General features: G+C 44.5%; 2 protein-coding genes across 3 annotated transcripts in view; one reads left to right on the top strand and one right to left on the bottom strand.

The window, feature by feature from the left end:
* Positions 1–17,280, bottom strand: part of INTS8 (integrator complex subunit 8) — a 93,964-nt gene extending 76,684 nt beyond the window's left edge. The window contains exons 1-6 of the mRNA XM_073679653.1: positions 17,158–17,280; positions 13,418–13,606; positions 12,221–12,395; positions 11,403–11,543; positions 1,153–1,224; positions 659–710 (exon numbers count right to left, since the gene is read on the bottom strand). Coding sequence (XP_073535754.1) covers positions 659–710; positions 1,153–1,224; positions 11,403–11,543; positions 12,221–12,395; positions 13,418–13,592 — 615 coding nt within the window. The 5' untranslated portion in view covers positions 13,593–13,606; positions 17,158–17,280. The remainder of the gene's footprint in view (positions 1–658; positions 711–1,152; positions 1,225–11,402; positions 11,544–12,220; positions 12,396–13,417; positions 13,607–17,157) is intronic.
* NDUFAF6 (NADH:ubiquinone oxidoreductase complex assembly factor 6) overlaps positions 17,279–25,513 on the top strand; it is a 71,562-nt gene continuing 63,327 nt past the window's right edge. The window contains exons 1-2 of one of the 2 annotated variants that reach the window (XM_073679655.1): positions 17,279–17,460; positions 19,729–19,828. In XM_073679655.1, coding sequence (XP_073535756.1) covers positions 17,351–17,460; positions 19,729–19,828 — 210 coding nt within the window. In that variant the 5' untranslated portion in view covers positions 17,279–17,350. The remainder of the gene's footprint in view (positions 17,461–19,728; positions 19,829–25,513) is intronic. The other variant, XM_073679656.1, reaches the window with a different exon arrangement.

The following is a 25,513-nucleotide window of genomic DNA, read 5'->3' as shown; positions in this document are numbered from 1 at the left end:
CATTCTGGTCCTTCTACATCTAATATGTCCACTGCAGTGGCATAGGGGTAAATGAGAACTCTGAACCACAGCAAAGGCAGGTGTGGCGTGGCTCAGACTTACTATTGCAATCCACGTTGTGCCACTGCTGTGGCCATATTGGAAGCAAGAGGACCAGGGCGCCGATCTCAGCAGAAGAAGGAAAAAAGGAGAGCACCAAGTAGGGTGATTATACATGTATGTTGTATGTACAGTCATGTTAATGTTTCATAGATTTAAGTTGAAAGAAGACACAAGTCCAACCTATACCCTCACATGTTTATTCACTAAAAGGCAAAACTCCCCCATCATTGCACAAAAAAAGTGTTCTGTAACAATCTATTGTGCGTTCCAATCCCATTCTTTACCAACCTTTGGAGAAGATGTGAAAGATGAATACAATTTAATCCAGTTTAGGCAATACTCAGCAAGTTAAAACCATGATCTCTCTCCTTATAGTTTATTGCAATGTGTCAGTGCAGGTAAAAAGGTCTCCAATGTCTAACGGAGGCCTGCAAAGTCCCGTCCACAACTACGAGCAGCGAGAAGCTGTGATGGGAATGCAGTGCCCTCTGCTGGTAAGAATATGCAAACACTGCAGATTCCAGATATTTGTGCTGCAGAGCAGTGATGCACCTACCACTTTCAGTATATTTTCAGTCAGCTCCTTTTCTTGTTGCATTTGATTCATTCTGTCAAAATAAAAAATTAATGTAATAACACTTATATTTTCAATAAAGCAATAAATATATCGGGGAACATATACCGGGAACGCATAATACGTGCGTGTTGGGAGGTGTAAGTAGGGGGAATTTCTAGGCATATAAATTTAGACAGAAGAACCACAACATTGGGCAGTATACTCCGCTGGACGCCTCTTTTTCAGAATGGAAATAAAATAAATAAATAAAATAAAATAAAAAAAAAAAAAAAAAAAAAAAAAAAAGGGGAAAAAAGTAAAAAATGAAAGACAAAAAGACTTCTGTCAGGTGAATGGACATCTATAGGTACTTTTGACAATCATTGTGTAAATGTGACCTAATTGCTTTGAGGCTTTATAAGGTGCCACCAGGCCTTTCCCTCACCATGACGCAAGAGATGATGGAATAAGCAAAGAGATCAGCGCCGACTTACACATTGGGCTGTAATGGACCTTGCTTAACGGGCTTCACAGGAAAGCTGCTCTGCACAATGGTCCGGATCGCCCTGCAGGAGAGAAAATGCCTGAAGATAATCAAGTCAGGTAAGGACAATGCTGCCAATACACACATTACGGTTTTAAACTAATGTCATAACACTCATCTGGAAATCCTACAATAATTATAGTGAACATGTGTGTGAATATAAAAAGCAAAAAAAAAGCTATTTAAAAAACGAAACTCCATAAAAAAATATAAGAAAATCTTCAGATTAACTAACTTCTTGTCTTCACTAGGAGGAAGCTCTCTCACAAGGACTGCCACTATAAGAACCAGAAGGACACCTCAGTTTTTTGTGGACCAGACAGTATATGCATTACATGGTAAGCCGGGAAGCTATAAGACAGAGGTCACCACAGGGAGTAGGTATGGTCCGATACGGCTTCCTCTGGCAATAACAGACAAGGGGAGTTCGAGACATCTTCAAGGCACAAACACTAAGTAGCAGCTTGAATATGCAACAATGGGAGAAGACTCTTTCAGAAGGCGGCTTATTTCCAATTATCAGCCTGTGGAAACACGCTGGAGATCACCCTCATTTGTCAGATGAATAACATACATAGTTTTTAAGGTTGAAGGAAGACTAAGTCCATCTAGTTCAACCCATAGCCTAACATGTTGATCCAGAGGAAGGCAAAAAAAAAAACCCATGTGGCAAACACTAAGCTCCACATTGGGGAAAAAAATTCCTTCCTGACTCCATACGACAATCAGACTAGTTCCCTGGATCAACGCCCTATCAAGGAATCTAGTGTATATAACCTGTAATATTATACTTTTCAAGAAAGGCATCCAGGCCCTTCTTCAATTTTAATAGTGAATCACTCATTACAACATCATGCGGCAGAGAGTTCCATAGTCTCACTGCTCTTACAGTAAAGAATCCGCGTCTGTGATTATGATTAAACCTTCTTTCCTCCAGATGTAGAAGATGCCCCCTTGAATAGATCATTTGTGCCAGGATTTAAAAAAAAAAAAAAAAAAAAAAAAAAAAATTTGACAGCACATCACCCCGTGTAATAAAGGATGTGCTGCTGACAATGTATGGAGAGAGAAAGATCCTATTAACCACTTCGCGCCAGAGCCTGTTTTTGCCTTCGTGACCGGGCCAATTTTTTCAATTCTGACCACTGTCACTTTATGAAGTAATTACTCTGGAACACTTCAACGGATCCCCCTGATTCTGAGACTGTTTTTTTCATGACATATTGTACTTCATGATAGTGGTAAAATTTCTTCGATATCACTTGCGTTTATTTGTGAAAAAAATCGGAAATTTGGTGAAAATTTTGCAATTTTCTAACTTTGAATTTTCATGCCCTTAAATCAGAGAGATATGTCACACAAAATAGTTAATAAATAACATTTCCCACATGTCTACTTTACATCAGCACAATTTTGGAACCAAAATTTTTTTTTGTTAGGAAGCTATAAGGGTTAAAAGTTGACCAGCGATTTCTCATTTTTCCAACAAAATTTACAAAAACATTTTTTTAGGGACCACATCACATTTGAAGTCACTTTGAGGGGCATTTATGTCAGAAAATACCAAAAAGTGACACCATTCTAAAAACTGCACCCCTCAATGTGCTCAAAACCACATTCAAGAACTTTATTAACCCTTCAGGTGCTTCACAGAAATTTTTGGAATGTGGAATAAAAAAATGAACATTTAACTTTTTTCACAAAAATGTTACTTTAGACCCAATTTTTTCTATTTTCACAGGGGTAACAGGAAAAAATGGACTCGAAATTTTTTTGTGCAATTTCTCTTGAGCGTGCTGATACCCCATATGTGAGGGAAAACCACTGTTTGGGCGCACTGCAGGGTTCGGAAGGGAAGGAGCGCCATTAGACTTTTTGAATATAAAATTTGTCTGAATAATTAGAGGACGCCATGTCGCATTTGGGGAGCCCCTGATGTGCCTAAACAGTGGAAACCCCCCACAAGTGACACCATTTTGGAAACTAGACCCCTTAGGGAACTTATCTAGATGTGTGGTGAGCACCTTGCACCCCCAGCTGCTTCACAGAAGTTTATAATATTGAGCTGTAAAAATAAAATTTTCACATTTTTCCCACAAAAACGTTTTTTCATCCCTTAATTTTGCATTATCATAAGGGTAATAGAATAAATTGCACCATGAAATTTGTTGTGCAATTTCTCCTGAGTATGCCGATACCCCATATGTGGGGGAAAACCACTGCTTTGGTGTACGGCAGGGTTCGGAAGAGAAAGGAGCGCTATGTTTGCTGGGATAGGTTGCAGACACCATGTCACATTTGAAGAGTCGCTGACATGCCGAAACAGCAGAAACCCCCACAAGTGACCCCATTTTGTAAACTACACCTCTCAAGGAATTCATCTAGGGAAGTATTGAGTATTTTTTAATTTTTAAATTTATACCATTGGACAGTGAAGAAAACATAATTATATTTTTACCACAAAAAAATGTTTTACCCTCAGATTTTACATTTTCACACAGGGCAATGGGTAAAAATGGTGCCAAAATGTGTCACACAATTTCTTCTAAAAGTGGCAATACCCCATATGTGGCTGTATCGTACCGCTCAGCCATACGGCGAGATCTGGGAGGGACGGAGCGCTATTTGACAATTGGAGAACAAATTATTGTAGAATAGGCATTTGGATTTGGGAGCACAAAATTTTCTGAATTTCTTTTGGGGGGCAAGGGCCATTTCGCTTTTCCAGAGCCTTTCTGCTGCCAGTAACTTGGAAGTCCCTTATATTTTTAACAGATGACGGACCTGAGTGGGGACTAGCTTTTTTTGAGGACTGAGTTGAAGCTTTTATTGGGAACATTTTACGTAACATTTATCCGGCGCTCTAGGCTGAGCACTTACATCGGGGTTTCCATCTAAATTTCCAAGTGATGTAATTCAGATGAAACCCCTGCCGGATCCATTCACTGTAATGAGGCAGCAGAGTTACTCTGGACTCCATCTGGCCTCTGTTTAGCGGTGTCCTTTTTTTCAGAAGTGCACAAAACTGTGGCCAACCGTACTTTTATGCACGTCTAAAACAAATGACACCATGGGATCCCAGGCCAGACGGCATCCACAGTGGTCTATATCTGCCTCATTACAGGGAATCTTCCGTCATGAGTTCCGTCTGAATCACGTATTTCAGAGATTTACACGGAAACTCTTGTGTAAGTGCTCAGCGCAGAGTGCAGGATAAATGTGAGCAGAGCCTTACTGCGATCTTTGGGAGACATAATAAACAAATCAGTAGCCGGTGAAGAATTGGTTTTATTTATTTTTTACGCCGTTCCTCGTGTGGTATAAGTGATGAGATTACTTTATTCTTCGGGTCGGTGCGATTACAGAGATACCAGATTTATATCGGGTTTTTATGACTGACAGCTGTCACACACTAAGACGCTTTTTTTTGCAAAATCTAGTTTTTGCATCGCCATATTTTGAGAGCTATAATTTTTCCATATTTCGGCTGACAGAGTCATGTGATGGCTTGTTTTTTGCGGGACGAGTTGACATTTTTATTGGTACCATTTTTGGGTACATGACATTTTTTGATCGCTTTCTATTCCGTTTTTTGGGAGGTAAAATTAACAAAAACCAATTCAGGAATTGTTCTTTGAGGTTTTTTTTTTATGCTGTTCTGCGTGTGGTAAAAGTGATCAGGCAGCGTTATTCTTTGGGTCAGTACGTTTACAGCGATACTACACTTACTGTATATTTTTTTATGTTTTGGCGCTTTTACACAATAAAACAAATTTATAGAAAAAAATATTTTTTTTGCATCGCTTTATTCTGAGAGCTATAACTTTTTTATTTTTCGACTGATGGAGCTGTATGGCGGCTTGTTTTTTGCGGAACAAGATGACGTTTTCAGCGGTACCATTTTTATTTCTATTTTGCTTTTTGATCGCATTTTTTTCCACTTTTTGTTTGGCGATATGATGAAAAAGCATATTTTTTTGCTCCTTTTTTTATTTATTTTTATTACGGTGTGCACAGAAGGAGTTAATTAGTGTGACAGTTTTATAGCTCGGGTTGTTTTGGACGCGGCGATACCAAATATGTGTTCTTTTTTTGGTTTTGTAAAAATATACGGATTTATTGGTTTAATATTTTATTTATTTTGTGATTTTTTTTAACAGTTTAAAAACTTTTTTTTTTTACATTTTTACTTAGTCCCTGTATGGGACATTAATTTTTATTTTTCTGATCACTGATCTCATGTAATGTAATAGACATATATTACATTACATGAGATCTTCCCTGTTTCAGTCAGAGTCTCCTGTCTGGCTCAGCTTGCAGGCTGAGCCAGACAGGACACCATATATGGCAGAGCTGGAGGCGGTCATGTGACCTCCAGCTGCCATAGCAACCCCAGGTCCTGGAAGGAATCGGAGGTCTTCGGAGAGGTAAGTAAGACGACCCCCTCTCCTCCTGCTGTCTCCTATATGCCGCGATCACTATAGATCGCAGCATATAGAAGACAGCAAAGGGTTAACATCACTGGGACCTGATCCAATCAGGTCCCGATGATGTTCCCTGTCAGAGCCAACGCTCTGCACCGGAATCGCAGCGCTTGCAGGACCCTGGGGGTCCCGAGCGCTGCGAGACCACCCACCGTTTTTAAACGTCCGCGCTGCACAGAGCCCAGGCAGCGCGGACGTTTATGTACAGTGGGCGGTCGGGAACCGGTTAAACAGTTGTTCTGCCCCCATCAGTAATTCATCGCCTTGTGGAAGGCTGCGTTCACACGCTGCGGCCAGTGTTTTTACAAAAAAACTTGCACTATGTCTGCGATTTGTGAATGAAGGCCAGTAAACGAGAACTGATCGACTTATATATGGACAATCGTTGCGCCATCTAAATGGACCATTACTTGTACAAGCTATCACCACTAGAGAGGGAAGAGGACAGATGTAAAAGATCCTAGTTACTTACCGGTAACGGGATTTTACAGAGCCCATGACAGCACCCTATTAATTCCCTCCCCTTTATCACAGATCAGTAGAAGAGGAAAGGTCAAGACGGTAATGCTTGTAGAATGTAGAGGGGGATGACCAAGTTGCCGCCTTACATATGATGTCGATGGGCACATCCGCCTTCTCAGCCCAGGAAGCAGCTACCGCTCTGGTGGAATGGGCCTTCAGGTTCTCAGGAACCGGCAGATTGCTAGAAGAGCAGGCTAAGGTAATAGTATCCCTGACCCATCTAGCTATGGTCCCCCTTGTAACCTTAAGTCCTTTCCTAGCCCCCTGAAAGGATATAAATAAAGCGTCACTCTTTCTCCAGGCTTTTGTCACTTCCAAATACTGGACTAACACCCTCCTAACATCTAAGGTGTGAAGCTTATGTTCCTCAGAATCCCTAGGTTTAGGATAGAAGGAAGGGAGAGTGATTACTTGCGTCCTATGGAACTTGGAGGCTACCTTTGGAAGATAAGACCAGACCCGGCCTAAGATTACTCTATCCATACATACTTGAGTGAATGGATGGTTAACGGATAGTGCGTGTAAGTCACTGACTCTAGGAGCTGATGTCAGGGCCACCAGTAGAGCAGTCTTTAAAGTTAAGATTTTTTCTGAAACCTTCTCTAAGGGCTCGAAGGGAGGTTTGGTTAATGCTTCCAGAACTAAATTAAGGTCCCAAGGAGGCATTCTTGGAACAAGAATAGGTCTGGATCTATGACAGGCTTTAATAAATCTAATGATCCATCTATTTGCTGCCAAGTCATAATTATACAGTGCCCCCAGAGCCGATACCTGTACCTTAAGAGTACTGGTGGCTAGTCCCATGTTTAACCCCTTCTGGAGGAATTCTAGTATGGCCTCAATAGGAATCCTCCCTTTGGCGGACTGACCCGAGGTAGACAAGAACTTAGCCCAGGTTCTACCATAGATTCTAGTTGTTATCGGTTTTCTACTTGCTAGAAGGGTAGTAACAAGATCCGGAGAAAACCCCCTTTGCGTCAATAGCGACCTCTCAAAATCCAAGCTGCTAAATGCAGGCCCGCTCTTTGGGGATGACAGACTGGGCCCTGCCTGAGGAGATCCGGGATGTCCGGAAGAACCCATGGATCTGCTTGGGACATTCTCTTCATCCAAGTGAACCATGGTCTCTTGGGCCAGAACGGGGCGATCAATATAACCCTCGCCCGTTCCTCTCAGATCTTCCTCAGGATAGTAGGGATCAGTACTAAAGGGGGAAAGGCATAAGCTAGAGTGAAATCCCACGGAATCTGCAGCGCGTCCACCGCAAACGCCCCCTCTTTTGGATTTCAGGAAGCAAAAGGTTTCGGTCTTCCGATTGTGTCTGTTTGCAAATAGATCTATCTGGGGCTGTCCCCACTGATCCACAATCTGCTGAGAAACGGCTGGATTCAACTCCCACTCTCCTTGTTTCAGGATGTGACGACTCAAGAAATCGGCCTTTATGTTCTCTTCCCCTTTTATATGCAGTGCCGAGAGCGTAACCAGCCGACTCTCGGCAAACCTGAAGATCTGATCCGCTATTAACATCAGAGGGAGAGACCTGGTACCCCCCTGATGATTGATGTAGGCGACTGTTGATCTGTTGTCTGACATTATCCTGACGTGAGGGCCCTGAAGAACAGAACTGAATTCTTTTAGAGCGTTTCTGGCTGCCAACAGCTCTTTCATGTTGGAAGAGAGACTTGTCTCGCTGTCCGACCAGAGGCCTTGTACAGAACGATCCCTTAGGTGAGCTCCCCAACCTTCCGCACTTGCGTCTGTTGTAATTGTATCCGACACCTGGGAGGTCCAAGGAACCCCCAAAGATAGGTTGACCGGAGATGTCCACCAGTCCAGGGAGTTGATCACGACATCTGGAAGAGATATTTTCCCATTCAGGCGACCTTTGAGCCGCCTGTCCGCTGCCAGAATCTCCTGTTGAAGACATCTGGAATGGTGCTGGGCCCACTGAACCGCCGGGATGCAAGATGTCATTGTACCCAACAGAGACATTGCACTCCTCAGGGTCATGGTCGGATTGCTGACAACCTGAGATATTAGGGATCTGATCTTCAGCTTCTTTTCCTCTGGCAGTAGACAGGTTTGGTTTTCTGAGTCCAGAATGAGACCCAGGAAAGACTGAACCCTCTTTGGTTTCAGCCTTGACTTCTCCAGATTTAACAGCCAACCTAGGCGTCTTAGACTGGCCAAGACGTCCGCCAGGGCTAGAGCACAGAGTTGACTTGATCTGCCCACTACTAAGAAGTCATCCAGATAAGGGATGACCAGAATATCTCTTTCCATCAAGTGCGCTGTGACCTCCAGAATAATTTTTGTGAAGACTCTCGGCGCCATGGAAATGCCAAAGGGAAGAGCTGCGAACTGAAAATGCCTTACGTGCCTGCCGAATTGTACAGCTACTCTTAGAAACGGATGATGATCTGGCAAAATCGGGACGTGGTAGTAGGCGTCCTTCAGATCGAGGACGCACATAAAACAGTCCGGAAATAACATCTTTATGGCCGATTTTATTGTTTCCATCTTGAACGGCCTGTAGATTAAATGGTCGTTCAGCCTCTTTAAGTTCGCAATGGTCCTGAAGGAGCCGTCCGGCTTCTTTATTAGGAAGAGAGTCGAATAGAATCCTCTTCCTTGCTCGGGTGCAGGTGTTTCCACCAGAACTCCTTTCCTGAGCAGAGAGAGAACTTCCTGCTGTAAGGCTATCTGTTCCGCTAAACCTCTGGGGGCTGATATTTTGACAGTGTTCTTGGGCCTGCTTTTGAACTCTAATGTGAACCCCCTCCTGATTATCCCTAAGATCCAAGAATTGGATGAAATTTCCTTCCAGGCAGGCAGGAAGTGGGACAATCTTCCTCCCACCTGGGGGGGGAACTGTCACTTAGGGGCTTTCTTATTCTCGGAGGAGGGACCCCCGAACATGAAGCCTCTGTTATACGGCTTTCGGTCTTTCCAGTTACCTTGGTCTCTGGGAGCTTTACTGCGGCTGTATTTTCTCTTCCGAAAGGAACTGTTAAATCGGGAACCAGACACCGTGGGAAATCCATGTTTTTTGTCTGCGGCTTTATCTAGGATGTCATCTAGACCTTTGCCGAACAAGAAGTCCCCCTCACAAGGGATTGAGCACAGTTTAGACTTTGACTGCACATCCCCTGGCCAGCTCTTGAGCCATGGCACCCTACGGGCTGCATTAGAGAGGTTTGCAGACCGGGCAGCCAGCCTAACTGAATCTGCCGATGCATCTGCCAGGAATGCAGCCGCTCCCTGCACAAGAGGAAGGTCTGATAGAATTTTCTCCCTGGACACATTCCCCCTGATCTGGTCTTCCAATTGTTGAAGCCAGATCATCATAGATCTAGCTGTGCAGGTCGCTGCTACTGCCGGTTTAAGGGCCCCTGCTGACGACTCCCAGGCTTGTTTAAGGAAGAACTCCGCTTTTTTATCCAGCGGGTCTTTTAAGGCTCCTAAATCCTCAAAGGGCAGAGTGGATTTTTTTGAAGATTTTGAAGTGGCCACGTCAATCTTAGGGGTTTTGTCCCATTTAGCCGCATCCTCATCCTCAAAGGGGTACCTCCGCTTGGAGGATGACGGCAGCTGACCCTTCCTCTTCGGTTTCTTCCATTCCTTTTCTATCAGAGATTTAATCCTGTCATTGACCGGGAATGAGCGTCTCCTCCTTTGGTCTAAGCCCCCGAACATAACATCCTGGACTGTTCTGGGCACCTTGGTATCGGTAATACCCATAGTCCCTCTGATGGCTTTAACTAGTTTCTCAGTATTATCAACCGAAAAACAAGGTCTGCCCCCCCATCATCATCCGAAGACTCCGATGACGATGAGGAGTGATTAGAGGAGGAAGGCAGTTCTCTCGTAAAATGGGACTCCACTGATTCCTCTGATTCTGAAGAAACTAGTTTTCGCTTCTTCTTTTTGAGTGAGGTTAAGCCTCTTAAAGACTCCCTGACCTCTGTCTGGATTAGATCCTTTAATTCTAAAGAAAACCTGGGGGACTCCTCTGCAATGGTTTTCTGAATACAGTCCAAGCAAAGGTTTTTGGCATAGGAGGTGGGAAGACCGATTTTGCATAAAGCACACTCCCTGTTTTTACTTTCCGCACTACACTTCTTCGCCTCCTGCCCCAAGAAATGAAAGGAGAAGAAGGAGGAAAAGAGAGAGAGAAGAGCACATTATTCAGGGTGAGACTTTCACGAATATCACTCACCACACTGCCGTTCAGACTAGGGTACCGGAGGCGGTGGTTGCCGTTCACATGAGGGCTCCCATCTGGCGGAGGTGGACTGACGAAGTCTTTTCTGACCAGTCTTGCCGGAACTTGTACGCCCTCCACTGCTGTGACTTTGTCGATGGGAAGATTCTCGTTCCATTTGTTTAAGCTGCTTGCGCTGCTTTGATGGCTGTGGCTGCTGCTGTACCTCCTGTGGCGGTGACAGCTGCTGCCCAGGTGACTGCGGCTCCTCATCCATCATGGCGGGGATGCAGACACCGCCATCCTGATTGCTCCCCATCCTTAAAAAGCAGTAGGGCTCCACCTCCTTTAGGCTCCTCCCCTTCCGGCAGCGTGCTCATTTCAATCTCTCTTTTTTTTTTTTTGAATTTTAGCCAGCTGGCGCGCTACCCACAGGTCCACTCGCTTCTGCGCGTGCGCAGCCCAGCGGCACCCGGCGCGCTAGCAGCGGGATGACAGCTTCCTATCCGCGCATGCGCAGACCCGGCTTCCGGCGCACTCCGTGATAGGGCGCGTCAGCACCCCGCGCGTGAGCAGCCCGGAATTCCGGCGCGCTCCGTCACAGGGTGCGACGCGACCCCCACGTGCGCAGCCTGGAAGACCTGCCGGCCGGCGCGCTCAGTTCGTCTTTGCGAGGCGCAGACCCAGCCGCAGGCCCTGGCGCACGCGGTGAGGAATCCAAAAAAGCAGCACCTCCTCACACGCAGACCCGGGCAGCAGCCAGACGGGCTGGGAACAGGGACCATCTGCTGCTTCCACGGCCTCCAGGCCGCACCGTCCATAATCCAGGTACGTGAGGTACCACCTGGTGAGGCTCCCATCAGGGACAGGAACCAAAAACTGATGCGGAGGAGAGGTACCGCCTTTTTATTCAGTAGGTTCCTGTCCTTGGTGGGCGGATACCCTCTCTCAGGTGGTGCTGTCATGGGAGAAGGGGAAAAAGCTCCTTACCATCTGTTGTACAACATGACGGCCATGGCCGTGGTTGGAGGCAGGCTGGCGAGGTCCAGGTCTACGTGCTTGGTTCCAGGTGGTACTTTACTCACGCACAGTAACTCATTCAGCAGCATATTAAGGACAGGAACGGATAAACTACCACATAAAGAAAAATCAGAAAGAGAGAAACTTTATCCAAATTATAAAATACATTATATGTAATAGGTATAAATATGCCATAAACCAAATTTTATTCATTAAACGAGGACATTTCCCTGCCTGATAATTGACACAAGCTTGGATGTCTTGGAGAGTTACATATCTGGCTGAAAGCTGCAATCCACATTACAAAATCTGTAGAGGTAAATGCAGCTGCAAAGTTCTGCAAATCGTATGAATGTGTGTGTAGAATAACTATTCCCAGATATGTGGGAACAGGGCTTTGGAAAGCTGGGTATTGTGTGGTCTTGCTGGACAGTTACCCAGCTTCCCTAAGAATTGCAACAACTAAGAAAAAGCTGGCTATGGGGTCTGGATAGCATAAAAAAAATGGACAAGGGAAGAACAATGCAAGCTATTACATCTACTTTTGAATGGAAATACTCTTTTACTTTCAGTTGCTAGCTGTAACAATATTGGGAAGGTTTCACAAGTCTGACATGCATGGTCTGAATATGGGGGTCTCCTGATCTGAACTGAAAACCTCATAAGCCTTTAGGGTTCAGGTGAGGAGACCCGTGGCCAGTGTGACCATCACGGTCAGACATCTGTCAGTTGCGGACATGTGAAACAGGCCGGGGTGCAATGAGCAGAATTCCTGCAGGTATACCTACCATTTCTCAAGCACATCCAAATCCCATTTTAAGTGAGCAGCCACTTTTAGAGCCAGAAGCTTGAGGGTCCGATTCCTCTTGTTGTCAGTCGGAGGCTGCACCTGATTTTGCTCATTCACGGTCGGCTTGGACGCTTGCTCCAGAAACTGGATAATCAGCTGAACAGGAGGAGGATCTGATGGGAACATAAAACGGGTGAATAAGAGGCCAAGGCAGGTACACAGAAGACAGCCAAGGTCCGTATACGCCGGTCTCAGACCCGAGCTTACGTCTTTATAGACAAAAGAGGATATAAGTTTGGGTCAGGAGACCCGCTGTGAGTCTGGGCACTGAGGTCCGTGAAATACACCAATGTGAACTCAACTTTAAGTCCTGTTTCTTTTTTGGAGGGTGTGCCAAAAGTATTCTCACACTACTAATAACCCCCACACACTTTTCTCTGACAATAGTTACTATGATATAATCATTTACTTGACTAAGAAAACATTTGATGCATGAGCAATAAATCCATGTTCAGCCATGAGGGATTTGTTGCAGTTTTTAGCTGCGGATTGCACAAAGAAGTACAGCACAATATATGTAAAAAGAACTCTTCAAATCCCTAAAAACATGTAGTGAAAATTGGACGACACTCAGATGTCATCTGAGTGCAGTCCGATGTTTTCCACGGACCTAGAGACTTGCATTGCCGATTTTGATCCGACACTCGGACATATACATACAGAGACCTAATTGCACCCCACGTCACATCACGTATGGTCACACCAGGGCTGAGGAGTTGGTAAGCCAAACCTCCGACTCAGACTCCTCAATTTCCATGACTCTGACCCCCTCATACATGGCTCTTGTTTAAGTGATAAATTTACTGTAGCACAGATTCATCTCAGCTAAAAGTCTAGACCCTTAGATCAGGAATAGGACATTTCATAACTTTCCCAAATTCTTATGAAAAAATATTCCCCACAAACTGCATTGAACTACTGTACCCAATTTATTATATATTTTAGGAGTCGGGGTCGGTCCACTTTATACCAACTCCACGGCCCTGGGTCACACACATAGAATTTGGTGTGGAAGAAAGCTAAACGTCAACTTATGCACACTTATTGCATAGTATTAATGTTTGCTTTAGAAAAAATTCTGGAAAAGGTTTGTTTTCATGGAGAAGCACTGTAAAAGGAATCACACGTTGACTACCTGGAGAATCCTTCTCTAGATGAGACTCCAGCAAAGAAACATCCAGCAAGAACTCGAACCAGGAGGTCTGTGGCGGGGTGCACGGGCGGCTGGAAGTGGCCGCCTCTCTGTCTGCCGCCTCGGCACTCATCTTCTTTGCCTGCAGCTTTTCGTTTGCAGCATTTTTCTTTTTCATTTGGTCAGCGGTATCTAGTAAGAAACAAAGAGGTTTTATGCACATATCAAACATTGCAGAGCCAAATAACATCCACTGTTCTCTAAGATAATAGTCTGCAGCACATCATCACTCCTAAAAATAAGCATTTAAGAGCTCGGCACACTGGAAGTGGCTTCTCTCCAGATTTAAACAAAAAAAAAAAGAATATTCTAATTGAGCGCGGCTTTCATCAGTGCTATAGGCAGTGAATGGCGCAGCAGCATGCCTGACTGGTAACAGGTGACAGAGGCCCCAGTTCTAAGGATTGGTAGGGGTCCCTGTAGTACACCCAAAGCAATCTAGTATTTATCACTTATCCATTAGACATCTGATAACTGTTTCAGGCTGGAATAACCCTTTAAAGCCTTCCCAATGTATCACGCACAAGTATATCACATGTTGTATGGATCAGGTTCTTGAGGTGGGTAATACAGCCGGCACCTGCCTCTAACAGCAGAGATAAGAGATGCTCTGATTGCTGCATTCAATCACTTTAAGGGAACCTGTCATTGTGAAATCTCTGTCCAATCTGCAGGCATCATTCTGTAGAGCAGGGGGGGGGGGGGGGAGCTGAGCAGATTGATATACAGTATAGTTTTGCGAGAAAAGATTCAGAATAACGTGTGCTTTAATAATTTAATCCTCTACTCTGAGATTTACGGTAAATATATTCATAAAGTCAATATTCATCATAATCACCATAGGGAATGTTATGGTAAATATTTAGACAATTCATATATCTTTGATAATTTTGTATTTTAATATTAGCTTTATAAGTGTTATTCATAAATAACAGGGTGTTGTCTCTGATACAGAGATGTATTAAAGCCTTCCTTTGTTTCTGAACGTATAGTAAACTAGATATAGCCAGATCTTAAGGAATGCAGCAGAATGCATAATTTACGACTTTGTTTTTCCCAACTTATCTTCCTTTTTAGGTAACGTAATGTAAGCCATTCCCACTTTCCTTATCTTTGTGGTTTGTAATAAAAATTGTAACCAGGTATCTGAGGGCAGACAAGTCTGGGACACAGACAGAACTGGTTGTGTCTCTCTTGTCTCCGATCGATCGACTCCCTGATTTGATCAAAACTGGCAAAAGTGTGAAACCTCTTGGAGTTTCTCCTAAAACTTTTCATATAGGTTTCTCCACCAGGAATAAAGGACAAAGACTTCGGTGCAAACAGTCTATGTGCTCCAGAGGCAGGCATGAAGATGCAGAGACGCTGTCTGACGATCCAAGGTCTGCAACAGCGGCAACATCAATCACCCTGAGGAAACGTCGGTTCAGGTGCAGAGCTCGGATCGTCAGACAGCGTCTCTGCTTCCACATGCCTGCTGTTGCCTGGAGCAATTGGACTGGTTGCACCGTAGTCGGTGTCCTTTACTCCCTATGGTGATTATCATGAATATTGATTCCCTGAAGTTGAATATTGACTATGAATATATTCTGAGGTTAATTTAAAAGTGACTGAAATATAATCATAGAAGTGATTATTACAGCAGACTGGATACGGTTGATGCCATTTATTATATAGTTTGGAAATTCAGAAGTGGAGAGGAACGACTGCATTTCGGCACAAGTCTGTACATGATAAAGTAGGATTTGGCCAGTTTGTTGCACTGTTTATACAAAGAAAGCGGTCAGTCATTGATAGGACCAAAGATCCCAGGAAGAGCAGATGTTAAAAATGATTAAAACGTGAGTAAGGCCATGGCCCCACTATCAGTATTTGGCCAGTATTTTTTCTCAGGAGTGGGAGCCAAAACCAGGTGAGGAACAATTAGAGAAAAGGTATAAGGCTGTGTGCCCACTATGCGTTTAAGCATTTCCGCAGCTGCAATTCCGCTGCAGAAACGCTTAAAAAACACACGGTAGAAAGCCTGCCATGTTCCCCAATGATAATCCGCATGTGCTGTGCACATGCTGTGGAAATTTCCGCTGCGGATTATCATTGTGGAAAAATCCGCAACACTACCAATTATTTTGCGGAAGTGTGGTGTTTTCGCCGCCATTGACTTGCGTTGGAACGCATGGATTCCGCATCACTTCATCCGCAGAATCCATGCGTTTCAATGTGTGGATGGTACCCGGGTCTGGAGAAGAGGAGACACTCCTCCGGACCCCTACACCATAGAACCTGTAAGAAAAAAAAAAAAAAAAGAATAAAAAAAAAAAAATATTATACTTACCTTCTGATGGCCCCCGGAGTCCTTGTCTCGACTTGCCGGCAGCTCGCGGTAGATTAAAAGGACCTGCGCTGACGTCATTTAGTTATGTGACGGGTCACGCGACCGCTGACATCAGCAGGTCCTTAAAAATCTACCGCGAGCTGCTGGCAAACCGAGACAAGGACTCCGGGGGCCATCAGAAGGTTATATATATTTATTTATTTTCATTTTTTTTAACATTCTTTTGGTCACACTATATAAATACATGCAGTTTGCATGGATTTATATGGTGTGACCAAGTTGACAAGCACTTTCCAAGTGATGCTAAAAATCGCTTGGAAAGCGCTTGTCAACCCGCATGCAGAAATGCATGTGAAGAACGCTTCACATCCGCATGGCCCTGGCAGGAAAAACACATGTACAATCCGCATGCGTTTTTTCTGCCAGGGAGATGCAGAAACGCTCAGGAAAAATCAGGAGCATTTCTGCATCGTGGGCACATAGCCTAATAGAAACAAGTCCACAATTCTGCATTTATCACCCACTCCTGGGAAAAAATACTGACCGAATACTGGTAGTGGGGCTGTGGCCTTATACTGGATCTTTTTCTCACAATACTATATATCAATCCACTCAGCTCCCCCTGATCCATAACATGAAGCCGGCAGATTGGACTGCTTTCTCATGGCGATAAGTTCCCTTTGAGCACCAATGTCAATTTCTGGCAGCAACATTTAGCAGGAGCGATCACATCAAGCCTATTTTAGCTCCCGTCGCCATCATTATTATAGCGCTATCTATTCCACGGCGCTTTACAAGTACAATAATTTTGAACAAAAACAACCTATGAAACCACAGAACAAAGCTCAACTCCCCTAAGAAGGGTGAAAATTACAGAAAATAAATAAAAAAAATACAGCAGCACTCTAAGTGCTAACATTATATATACATACACATAACATTGAATCACCCCCTTTTCCTTGTTGAAAATAAAAACCCATATTTGGTATAACCGTGACTATAAAATTCCAATGTATGAAAATAGAAAATGATTTAACCTTTATAGTATATGTGATAAAGAAAAGGACAGGAGCCTCATACTCAGGCTGACAACCCACACACAGGACACCAGACAGCAAGGTGTCAGCCCCGGAGAATGAATGGGAAATAACCATTTGTGAACGAACATGCAGCAATAAAGTTGCAGAATTGACAGAGACACACACACACACACACACACACACACACACACACACACACACACACACACACACACACACACACACACACACACACACACACACACACGCGCGCGCGCAGCGGCAGCCACTCCTGCACACCTCCCCCTCCTCACTCTCCGCCGAGCACTCACCTTATACAGACGGTACACAGAAACGATCAGCGGCTGTATAAACCTGCCCGGCGCCTTCCCGACTACGTCACCAGCGCTCACGTGATCACAACACCGGCGCGGAAGGATGACGTAGGGAGTCCGAGCTCTAAACTTTTCCGCCAATAGTAGTCCGTCATCGGGCTCCGCCCCCTCCTCCCCGGGTGACATTGTCATGGCTCTGAGAGCCGCACTGCGCTCCCGTTCACACCTGACTCCATGCAGCTGCCGGGGGAAGAGCGGGCAGGCTGCGGCCTCTGCTGCCTACTGTGCGGAGCTGGTCAGGTACAGTGATGGCGCCATATACTGCGGTGTTCATTCATTCACCCTTCACTGTGTCCCCATGTACTGGTTATATCAGCAGGTTCTCGTGTCGGCTTCCATGTCTGCTTTACTTAAAGGGGTAGTCCCCTATCAAAGATCACTGAGTCCAGCGCTGCCACTGATCCGGTCTTTGTCATTACAGCAGCGCTGCAGCAGCGCCCATTGTGCCGTTTACATCAGCTGCTTAGCTCAGTGACTGGCTGCAGCCGATCAACAAAGACCAGAGCAGTGACAAGAGGCAGCATTGGACCACGGCAAGGCTAGTAAACGCTCCCTGATCCCTCGTCGCAGTGATCTGATAACCCTATTAAATCGCTCTGTCACCAGATTGCACAATACAAACTGTACGTGGTACTGAAAAGAGTTCTTAGACCTGATGAGGCCAGTGTACTTGCATTCATAATCCACCCCATAATCTTTTAGGAAAGTTGAACTCAATCTCCACCTATAGCTTCTGATTGACAGCTCCTCAGTGTCCCTCCTCCCTGCGGAGATCTCACTCTGCTCTGTATAAGCTGCAGCTGTCAGTCAGGCTGAGTGTGAGGGTGGAGCCTGAGGATACTGGACTCATCAGCTATTTATTCCTATAGCCAGACTATACATCAGAATTAGGGCGCGGTCAGACGGCCGTATAAATCAGACCGCAGTGCTCTGACTGGCCGGCGCAGTGTGACCGCTTCATGTATTTCTGTGCAGATGTCATGCTAAGGTTGAGAGTGCCACAGTCAGTCTGAGCACTGCGGTCTGATTTATACAGCTGTCTGACTGCGCCCCTATACCCATATTCTGACACAGATTTTAAAAGTAAGTACTCTAGTTCCATCAGGTCTAAGAGATCTATGTAATAATGGATGTAGGTTGTATTGTGAAATCTGGTGGCAGATCTGCTTTAAAGGGGTCGCCAGGAAGTCAACAGAGCGCCGATAATACTGCAAGAGCCCATACCTTCCTGGCAAAGCAGAGTCATCAGTGCCGCCCACCTCCTGATGCAGAAGTCAGCAACCCTTTATAAGGTGGCTATATGGATTAACCCCTTCATGACCTGGTGTTTTGTTTAGTTTTTACTCTTTTCCTTCTTCCAAGAGCCATTTTTTTTTTCACGCAGCCACCGCAAGTCGTGATTTTAAAGAAAAAGATTTCTGAATTTTTTTCCATCAAAGGCTTATCTTTGCATGCGCTCAGCTGTAGTTTGTACTGATGCCATTTTGGGGTTCTTATGACATTTTAGTTACTTTTTATTGAATTATTTTTTTTAGAGGAACTGCGGCAAATAAAAAAATGGCGATTTTTTTAACCTTTGAATTCATTCTTTTTTTAAATCAGATAATTTTTATTGAAAAAAACCCCCCACTACATTACATTTTCCAAAACATTAAAAAGAAATCCAGTTATACTTAAGGCGCTATCCAGATCGCACAATGTGAACGTTGCATATTTCTTAGTCAAACCTGTCGTGTAACTCCAAATACTAAACAATTGTAGATTCCATTCAATCCCATCTTTTTAGCGTTTAACATATGATTAAAATCATAGATTGGACTTTTCTGGACACGACGATACCAAATAGGTTCCTTTTTTTTTTTTTTTTTTAAATTTTTTGAACTTGGGATGATTTAATCTTTTATATATTTTTTAAATTTACATTTTGACTTTATTTCTCAGTACAACCAGGAGGTCGTGTGATTGCTTCTGGTGAGAGCTTCATATCAATAGCACCTTAGAAAACTGGTGACGTATTCAATACTTATTTCACCCGCTGTATATACAGTAGTGTAACTGACCTATTCATAGCAGGACCGAGGTGGCAGCCATGAGCGGAAGACGTCACCAGACAGCTGTTTATCTCCAGAACGAAAGGATCGGCCATCCGACATTGGACATGTCTGATCGCCGTGCTCCCCTATGATCAGTTTTTTGCGCCCACCCATACACATTAGAATGTTAGGCAAACCCGTCGATGCAGCTGTATGGGACGTGGAGCCTCACTATCTGTATAGGCCCCTCGGGCTAGCACGCATGTCTTCCTGCACTCCGGACATATACTAACAGGGTTCTTATGATATTTGTTGTACTGTCTAGTTCTTAAATCTAGACCTTGAATATTAAGCACGTGTGTGAACAGCGACTGATGTTCCCAGTTACATTCTGTGCAGCGACACCACATATACATCGCTGGAATATATTCTTCACTGCATCTTTAATAATTCCTTTTATTTTCCCATTGCACAGGAAACGGGACTATGAAGGATTTCTCTGCACGCTTCTTCTGCCGGGAGAATCCCAGAGTTCAGTATTTGCACTACGAGCCTTCAATGTAGAACTGTCTCAGGCAGGTATCCTAGTCCTCTGCGCTCCTATCCACAGCCTGCCCTTACTCTGGATGACTGACCTGCAGGGGGCGGTGGATCACACCTAGTGACGTGGACTGGGACTTCTATAGAGTTCTGTCATGGCGTCCAGAAGAAATAACGCTGTATGCTGTGTCATTATCATTCATCAGATGGGACCGAATCTGTGATAATTAGCACATGCTATTATGGAGTTAAGGCCCCGTCACACTTAGCGACGCTACAGCGATCCCGACAACGATACGACCTGTCAGGGATCGTTGCTGCGTCGCTATGTGGTCGCTGGTCAGCTGTCAAACAGTCAGATCTTCCCAACGACGCAGCAACGATGCGGCGACCCGTAACGATCTGTATAACGATGCACGCCTATGTGTTTCTGTGTCTGAGTCGTCAACAAGGTCGTTGGTAAGGTGTCAAACACACCGATACATGCTACCCAGCGGGACCTCAACGATCAAAGAAATGTCCAGACCATTCCGACATGACCAGCAATCTCACAGCAGGGGCCTGGTCGCTGCAAAGTGTCAAACGTAGCGAGATCGCTGCTGAGGTCGCTGTTGCGTCACAAAACTTGTGACTCAGCAGCGATCTCGCTTAATGTGACGGGGGCTTTAGTAAAGGATGGTCCAAGGTCCACAAAAAGCGTCTGATGCTCTCTAGGACCCAATAGATCCATTCATTTCATGGACTGCCATAGTTTGGGAGATTGGGGGCTCACTTTAGAAGTCCTCAGGCTCTTACAGGTCATGATCCAATTTCAAATGTTAAATTTGCTGTCAGACCTCACTCAGTATTAAAGGGGATAAAGTGATGAAATGTTGGAATGGCTGTTGATGGGCTTTATCTTGGTGCAAATTTTAGAAATACTAAGACTTTCCTGGAGCTTGTCCTGGACCCAAGAACCAAATATGGCTCATGAACCACTTGTTCGAGGACATTCCATTTCTTTTGATGAGGGAACAACCATCTTAAAGGGACCTTGTCAACAACCATAGGCAGTATGAATCAGAACCGCATGATTGCAGCCAGATATGGTTTTCTCTTAGGTGCTGCAAGATTCCAAGAAAACATCATTTGAAAAGCCGTCCTTGCAGTATATGTAGAGATGAGACCAGTCCGATGACTGCTCCACGTAATTGACAGGTGTCTCCCTATGTGCACACATGGGAGAGATTTTTGGGGTGGGGAAAAGCCGCACCAGACTAGTCTCATTTATTTCTATAATCCACGGCCGGCTCTTTAAACTATTTTTTCTCTGAAACACCGGAGCTATTGAGAGTAAAACATACTTGCTGTCAATTGTGCAGCCAGGATCTGATAGTTCTTGATGCCCATAATTCGGGCAAAATGAATATAATGTCAGGTTCCTTTTTATTGTATACCCTCCAGTCCTACAACATTTAGCTTTTAAAGAAAACCTATCACTTCTGAAAAAAAACCACAAAGATGACAATAAATGAAATTATAAGACTTTTTTCAAGCACATGTTATTAGAAAATCTGATGATTCCTCTTTGTATTAAAGGGATGTAAGTAGTCCTTGTGTTTTAGACCAGATAAAGGAGGAAGATGCGGCTGTAACCTCTATAGGGTTATTTTGCAGAAGGAGGATGTGGCTGCTTCTAAAGGCGCAATCTACTAGAGGGGGTAATAGCTGCTTGTAAAGGGTAAATATACTATATAAGGAGGGCATTTCTGCATCCTAAGGGTTAATTAGTTTCTCATAAACTGAAGAGAAGCTGTCACAGATAGGGATGAGGGGACCCGTGGAAGTTCGGGTTTGTTGGGTTCGACCAAACTTTATTCCAAAGTTCGGTTTGGGTACCAGAACTGTACCCGAACTTGAACCTGAACCCCATAGAAATCAATGAAGACCCAAACTAACTTTGGAGCTGGAAAATCTCTCTTGATAGTTCTGGTTCGCTCATCTCTAGTAACAGGTTTTTCCACAGTAGCTGCTTCTTCAGTCCTTTCCCTGCTGTTCCACAATACACAGGAACCTATTTTACACAGCTTCATCTATACCTGTATCCATCATGGAGACAGCAGCACAGATCTCCCCTGTGTTTCCCTGCTGCACACCACAAAGTGTTATCTCCCAGTTCAGATGCGGAAAGTGTCTAGCGGTTGGACCTCCATTAATCTAGAAGTCATCACCTCTCCTATGGGTAGTTGATAACTTCTTCTCACTGGACAACCCTTTTTACTGCTAGTTGTGGGCTGAGATAAGTGCATATTAGTGTATTGCTAAAATGTGGATCATACGTGGTCTTAAAGGGGTTGTCCATTTCAACTTCATTATTTGGGGGTGGAGATGACAAGATTTTGTGACACTTACTAATATATAAGTATTATAGGCCATTCTTTCTCACAGAGTGCACAGTTCTCCTGTTGTCATAAACGCTGCTGATGGAGGAGCACGTGAGCAGACCTGTCCATCAGCCTCCCCCAGTTCAGAAACCCTTCCCCCATATGCAGTATTTATTCGTACTCCCATGACAGCACCACGAGAGGATCCGCCCATCAAGGACCGGAAACCTACAGGTTAAAAAGGGCGGCACCTCTCTCCCGCCTCAGTTTAGGTTTCCTGTCCATGATGGGTGACCTGTCAGGTACCTGCAGGATGAAGACCGGTCTCTTGCCCAGATGGATAGCCATGGTGCCTGGAGCTGTGAAGTTCCTGCCCTGGTCGGTCCTGTTCGTTCTGGAGACGCCACGGCAGGGCTCATTGGGGCACCTCCGTGTGCGTTGCGGTCAGCGTGACATTACCTCGATGGAGCCGGATGGCCCGCTATGTGTGGGACCACATGCCGGCATTTAAAAAGCATAAGGAATGTGCCCTATGCAGCAGCCCGCTCCCTGATGCATATATTAAAAAACTGTGCTAGCCTTGTATTGACAAGGTGATGACGGAAGAAACCCCAGGGTTTTCTTTGGGTCTAAAAAATTTAACTAAAGAAGAAGTAGGCAAGGCTTTGCGAGGGGATTCTGAGGCCAGGCATTCTCCTCAGGACCCTCGACCGGGCTCAAACTCCGATATATCGGACATTTCTTCCTCTTCCCCATCTTCCTCTGATAGCGAATCTGAGAGACGATGTTTTCCTCTAAATGAGGTGGATGCCTTGGTGAAAGCTGTCCGTTCTACCATGGGCATTGTGGTCACTAGACCAGAGAAGTCTCTAGAGGATGTAATGTTCGGAGGATTAGGTCAAAAAAGAAAAAATGCTTCCCCATGAATACAAAGATTAAGGATCTCATTACTAGAGAGTGGCGGAAGCCAGACAGGAAGGGCAGCATCCCTCCCTCTTTCAAAAGGAAGTACCCGTTTGATGATACCGCATGCTCCTCCTGGTCAAAAGCACCAAGGCTTGATGTTGCCATTGCTAAGGCATCAAAAAAAGTCTTCCCTCCCCTTCGACGATATGGGAGCTTTAAGAGACCCCCTAGACAGACGAGCAGATTCCTTTTTGAAAGGTACTTGGGAGACAGCTGCAGGAGCCCTGAAGCCAGCAGTGGCAGCCACCTGCACTTCCAGAGCCCTGATGGTCTGGCTGGAACAGCTAAACAATCAACTAAGAGAGGGTGTCTCCAGGAAGGAGATTATTTCTTCTCTCCCCCTAGTCCGGGGTGCAGCGGCCTTTCTCGCTGACGCATCTGCGGACTCAGACTAGCAGCAAAATCGTCAGCTCTTTCAAATGCTGCTCGGTGAGCCCTTTGGCTTAAGTGCTGGCCTGGAGATGTACAAACAAAATCTAGACTTTGTACAATTCCCTGTGAGGGTGAATATCTTTTCGGCCAAACCAGTTGGAGAAAACTGGAGATCCAAAAAAGGGCTTTCCGTCTGTACCTCTACCCTCTTTTAAGACATCTTTTCGGAAGAAGAAGTTTGTCTGAAGAAGATTCTTTAGAGAACAGGAGAAAGTCGAGGAAAGAGGGCGCAAAGGTAGAGGCCTACTCTTTGGTTCTTCTTCCAGAGATGAGCAGAAGCCAGGGGAATCACAATCGGCCCAGGTGAGAGGGAGATTGTCATTGTTTTTTCCGGCTTGGGAATATATTTCACATAGCAATTTGATTAAATTTGGTCTTAAATTTCTATTTCAAGCCCTTCCTTACAGAAGATTCATGATTATTTCCTCTAGTTCCTCCCCAGAGCGGCAGTCTGCCCTCATATCGGAAATTCAAGACCTAACAAGAAAAACGTCCTGATTGAGGTTCCAAAAACAGAAGAGGGAGACGGATTCTACTCCACGCTCTTCCTGGTCCCCAAACCAGATGGGTGTTTCAGGACAATCATAAATTTTAAATCCTTAAATAGGTTTCTTAAAATAGATACCTTTAAGATGGAATCATTAAAAACAATAATAAAATTACTTTTTCCCCACTGTTATATGGTAGTCCTGGATCTTAAAGACGCTTATTACCATGTTCCCATTCATAGGGATTATCAGAAATATTTAAGATTAGCCATCAAAATAAAAGGGGTAGTAAAACACTACCAGTATACCGCCCTTCCCTTTGGGTTGGCTATAGCCCCAAGAGTTTTTACCAAACTGGTGGCAGAAGTTATGGCCCATATAAGAGAAAAGGATATCTTAATATTCCCTTACCTCTATGATTTCATTATAGTAGGAAATTCCTTTGCACAATGCGAGGCCCACCTTAAGGTAACAATTTCTGTCCTACAAGGCCTGGGTTGGTTTCTAAATCTGGAAAAATCCAGGTTGACCCCACAAAAAGCCCAACAGTTTCTGGGGGTCATTTTAGATTCTGAAAAACAGTTATGCCATTTATCAGATGATAGGATTGCAAAGATCCAGGGACTAGTGAGACATTGTATGGATAGATAAACTCAATTGTATGGATAGACCCTCTATGACACTCCGTAAAGCTATGTCATTATTAGGGACCCTGACCTCAAGTTTTATCGCGGTGCGCTGGTCCCAATTTCACTCAAGGACTCTTCAATGGGATGTATTATATAACGACTCCATTCTAGATGGATGTCTAGATCAGGAGTTTAATTTAAGCCCTCGCTCCTTACAATCCCTTCGTTGGTGGTTGGTACACACTAATCTTTCTAGGGGAGTCCCTTGGGAAAATAAACCTACTGCAGTTTTGACTACAGATGCAAGTGCTACAAGTTGGGGAGCTCATTTTTAAAAATAGCTTAATTCAGGGAACCTGGTCACAAAATGAGGTACAGTTTTCCTCGAATGTTAAGAAGCTTTTGGCAGTTGATTATGCGCCCAATGAGTTCCTTGTATATTTACAGGGCCAGGATGTCCGTATACTCTCGGACAATCAAGTCTCAGTAGCTTATATAAATCATCAAGGGGGAACCCGTTCAAAAGATTTAATGAGAGTAGCAGACAGACTTCTTCAGAAAGCAGAAGATGATTTTCTCTCCCTTCCTGCGGTTCATCTAAGAGCAAAAGAAAACATCAAAGCGGATTTTCTCAGCCGCAATTCCCTAAAAGAAGGAGAATGGTCCTTGAACCCTCAAATATTCTCCAAGATTGTGGCAATGTGGGGTCGTCCAGCAGTGGACTTGTTCGCGACGAAATCCAATCGGAAGGTGACAACATTTTGTTCTCTGAACCCCAGAGAAAAGCCCCTGGTGGTGGACGCCTTCATGATTCCCGGGGAGTTTCCTTTGGCGTACGCTTT

The sequence above is a fragment of the Phyllobates terribilis genome, unplaced genomic scaffold, assembly GCF_046119375.1.
Source record: "Phyllobates terribilis strain yellow unplaced genomic scaffold, ASM4611937v1 Scaffold_4__5_contigs__length_816908805, whole genome shotgun sequence".
NCBI lineage: Eukaryota > Metazoa > Chordata > Amphibia > Anura > Dendrobatidae > Phyllobates > Phyllobates terribilis.
The sequence above is the reverse complement of the archived record's forward strand: the minus strand, read 5'-3'. Positions and strand labels throughout refer to the sequence as shown.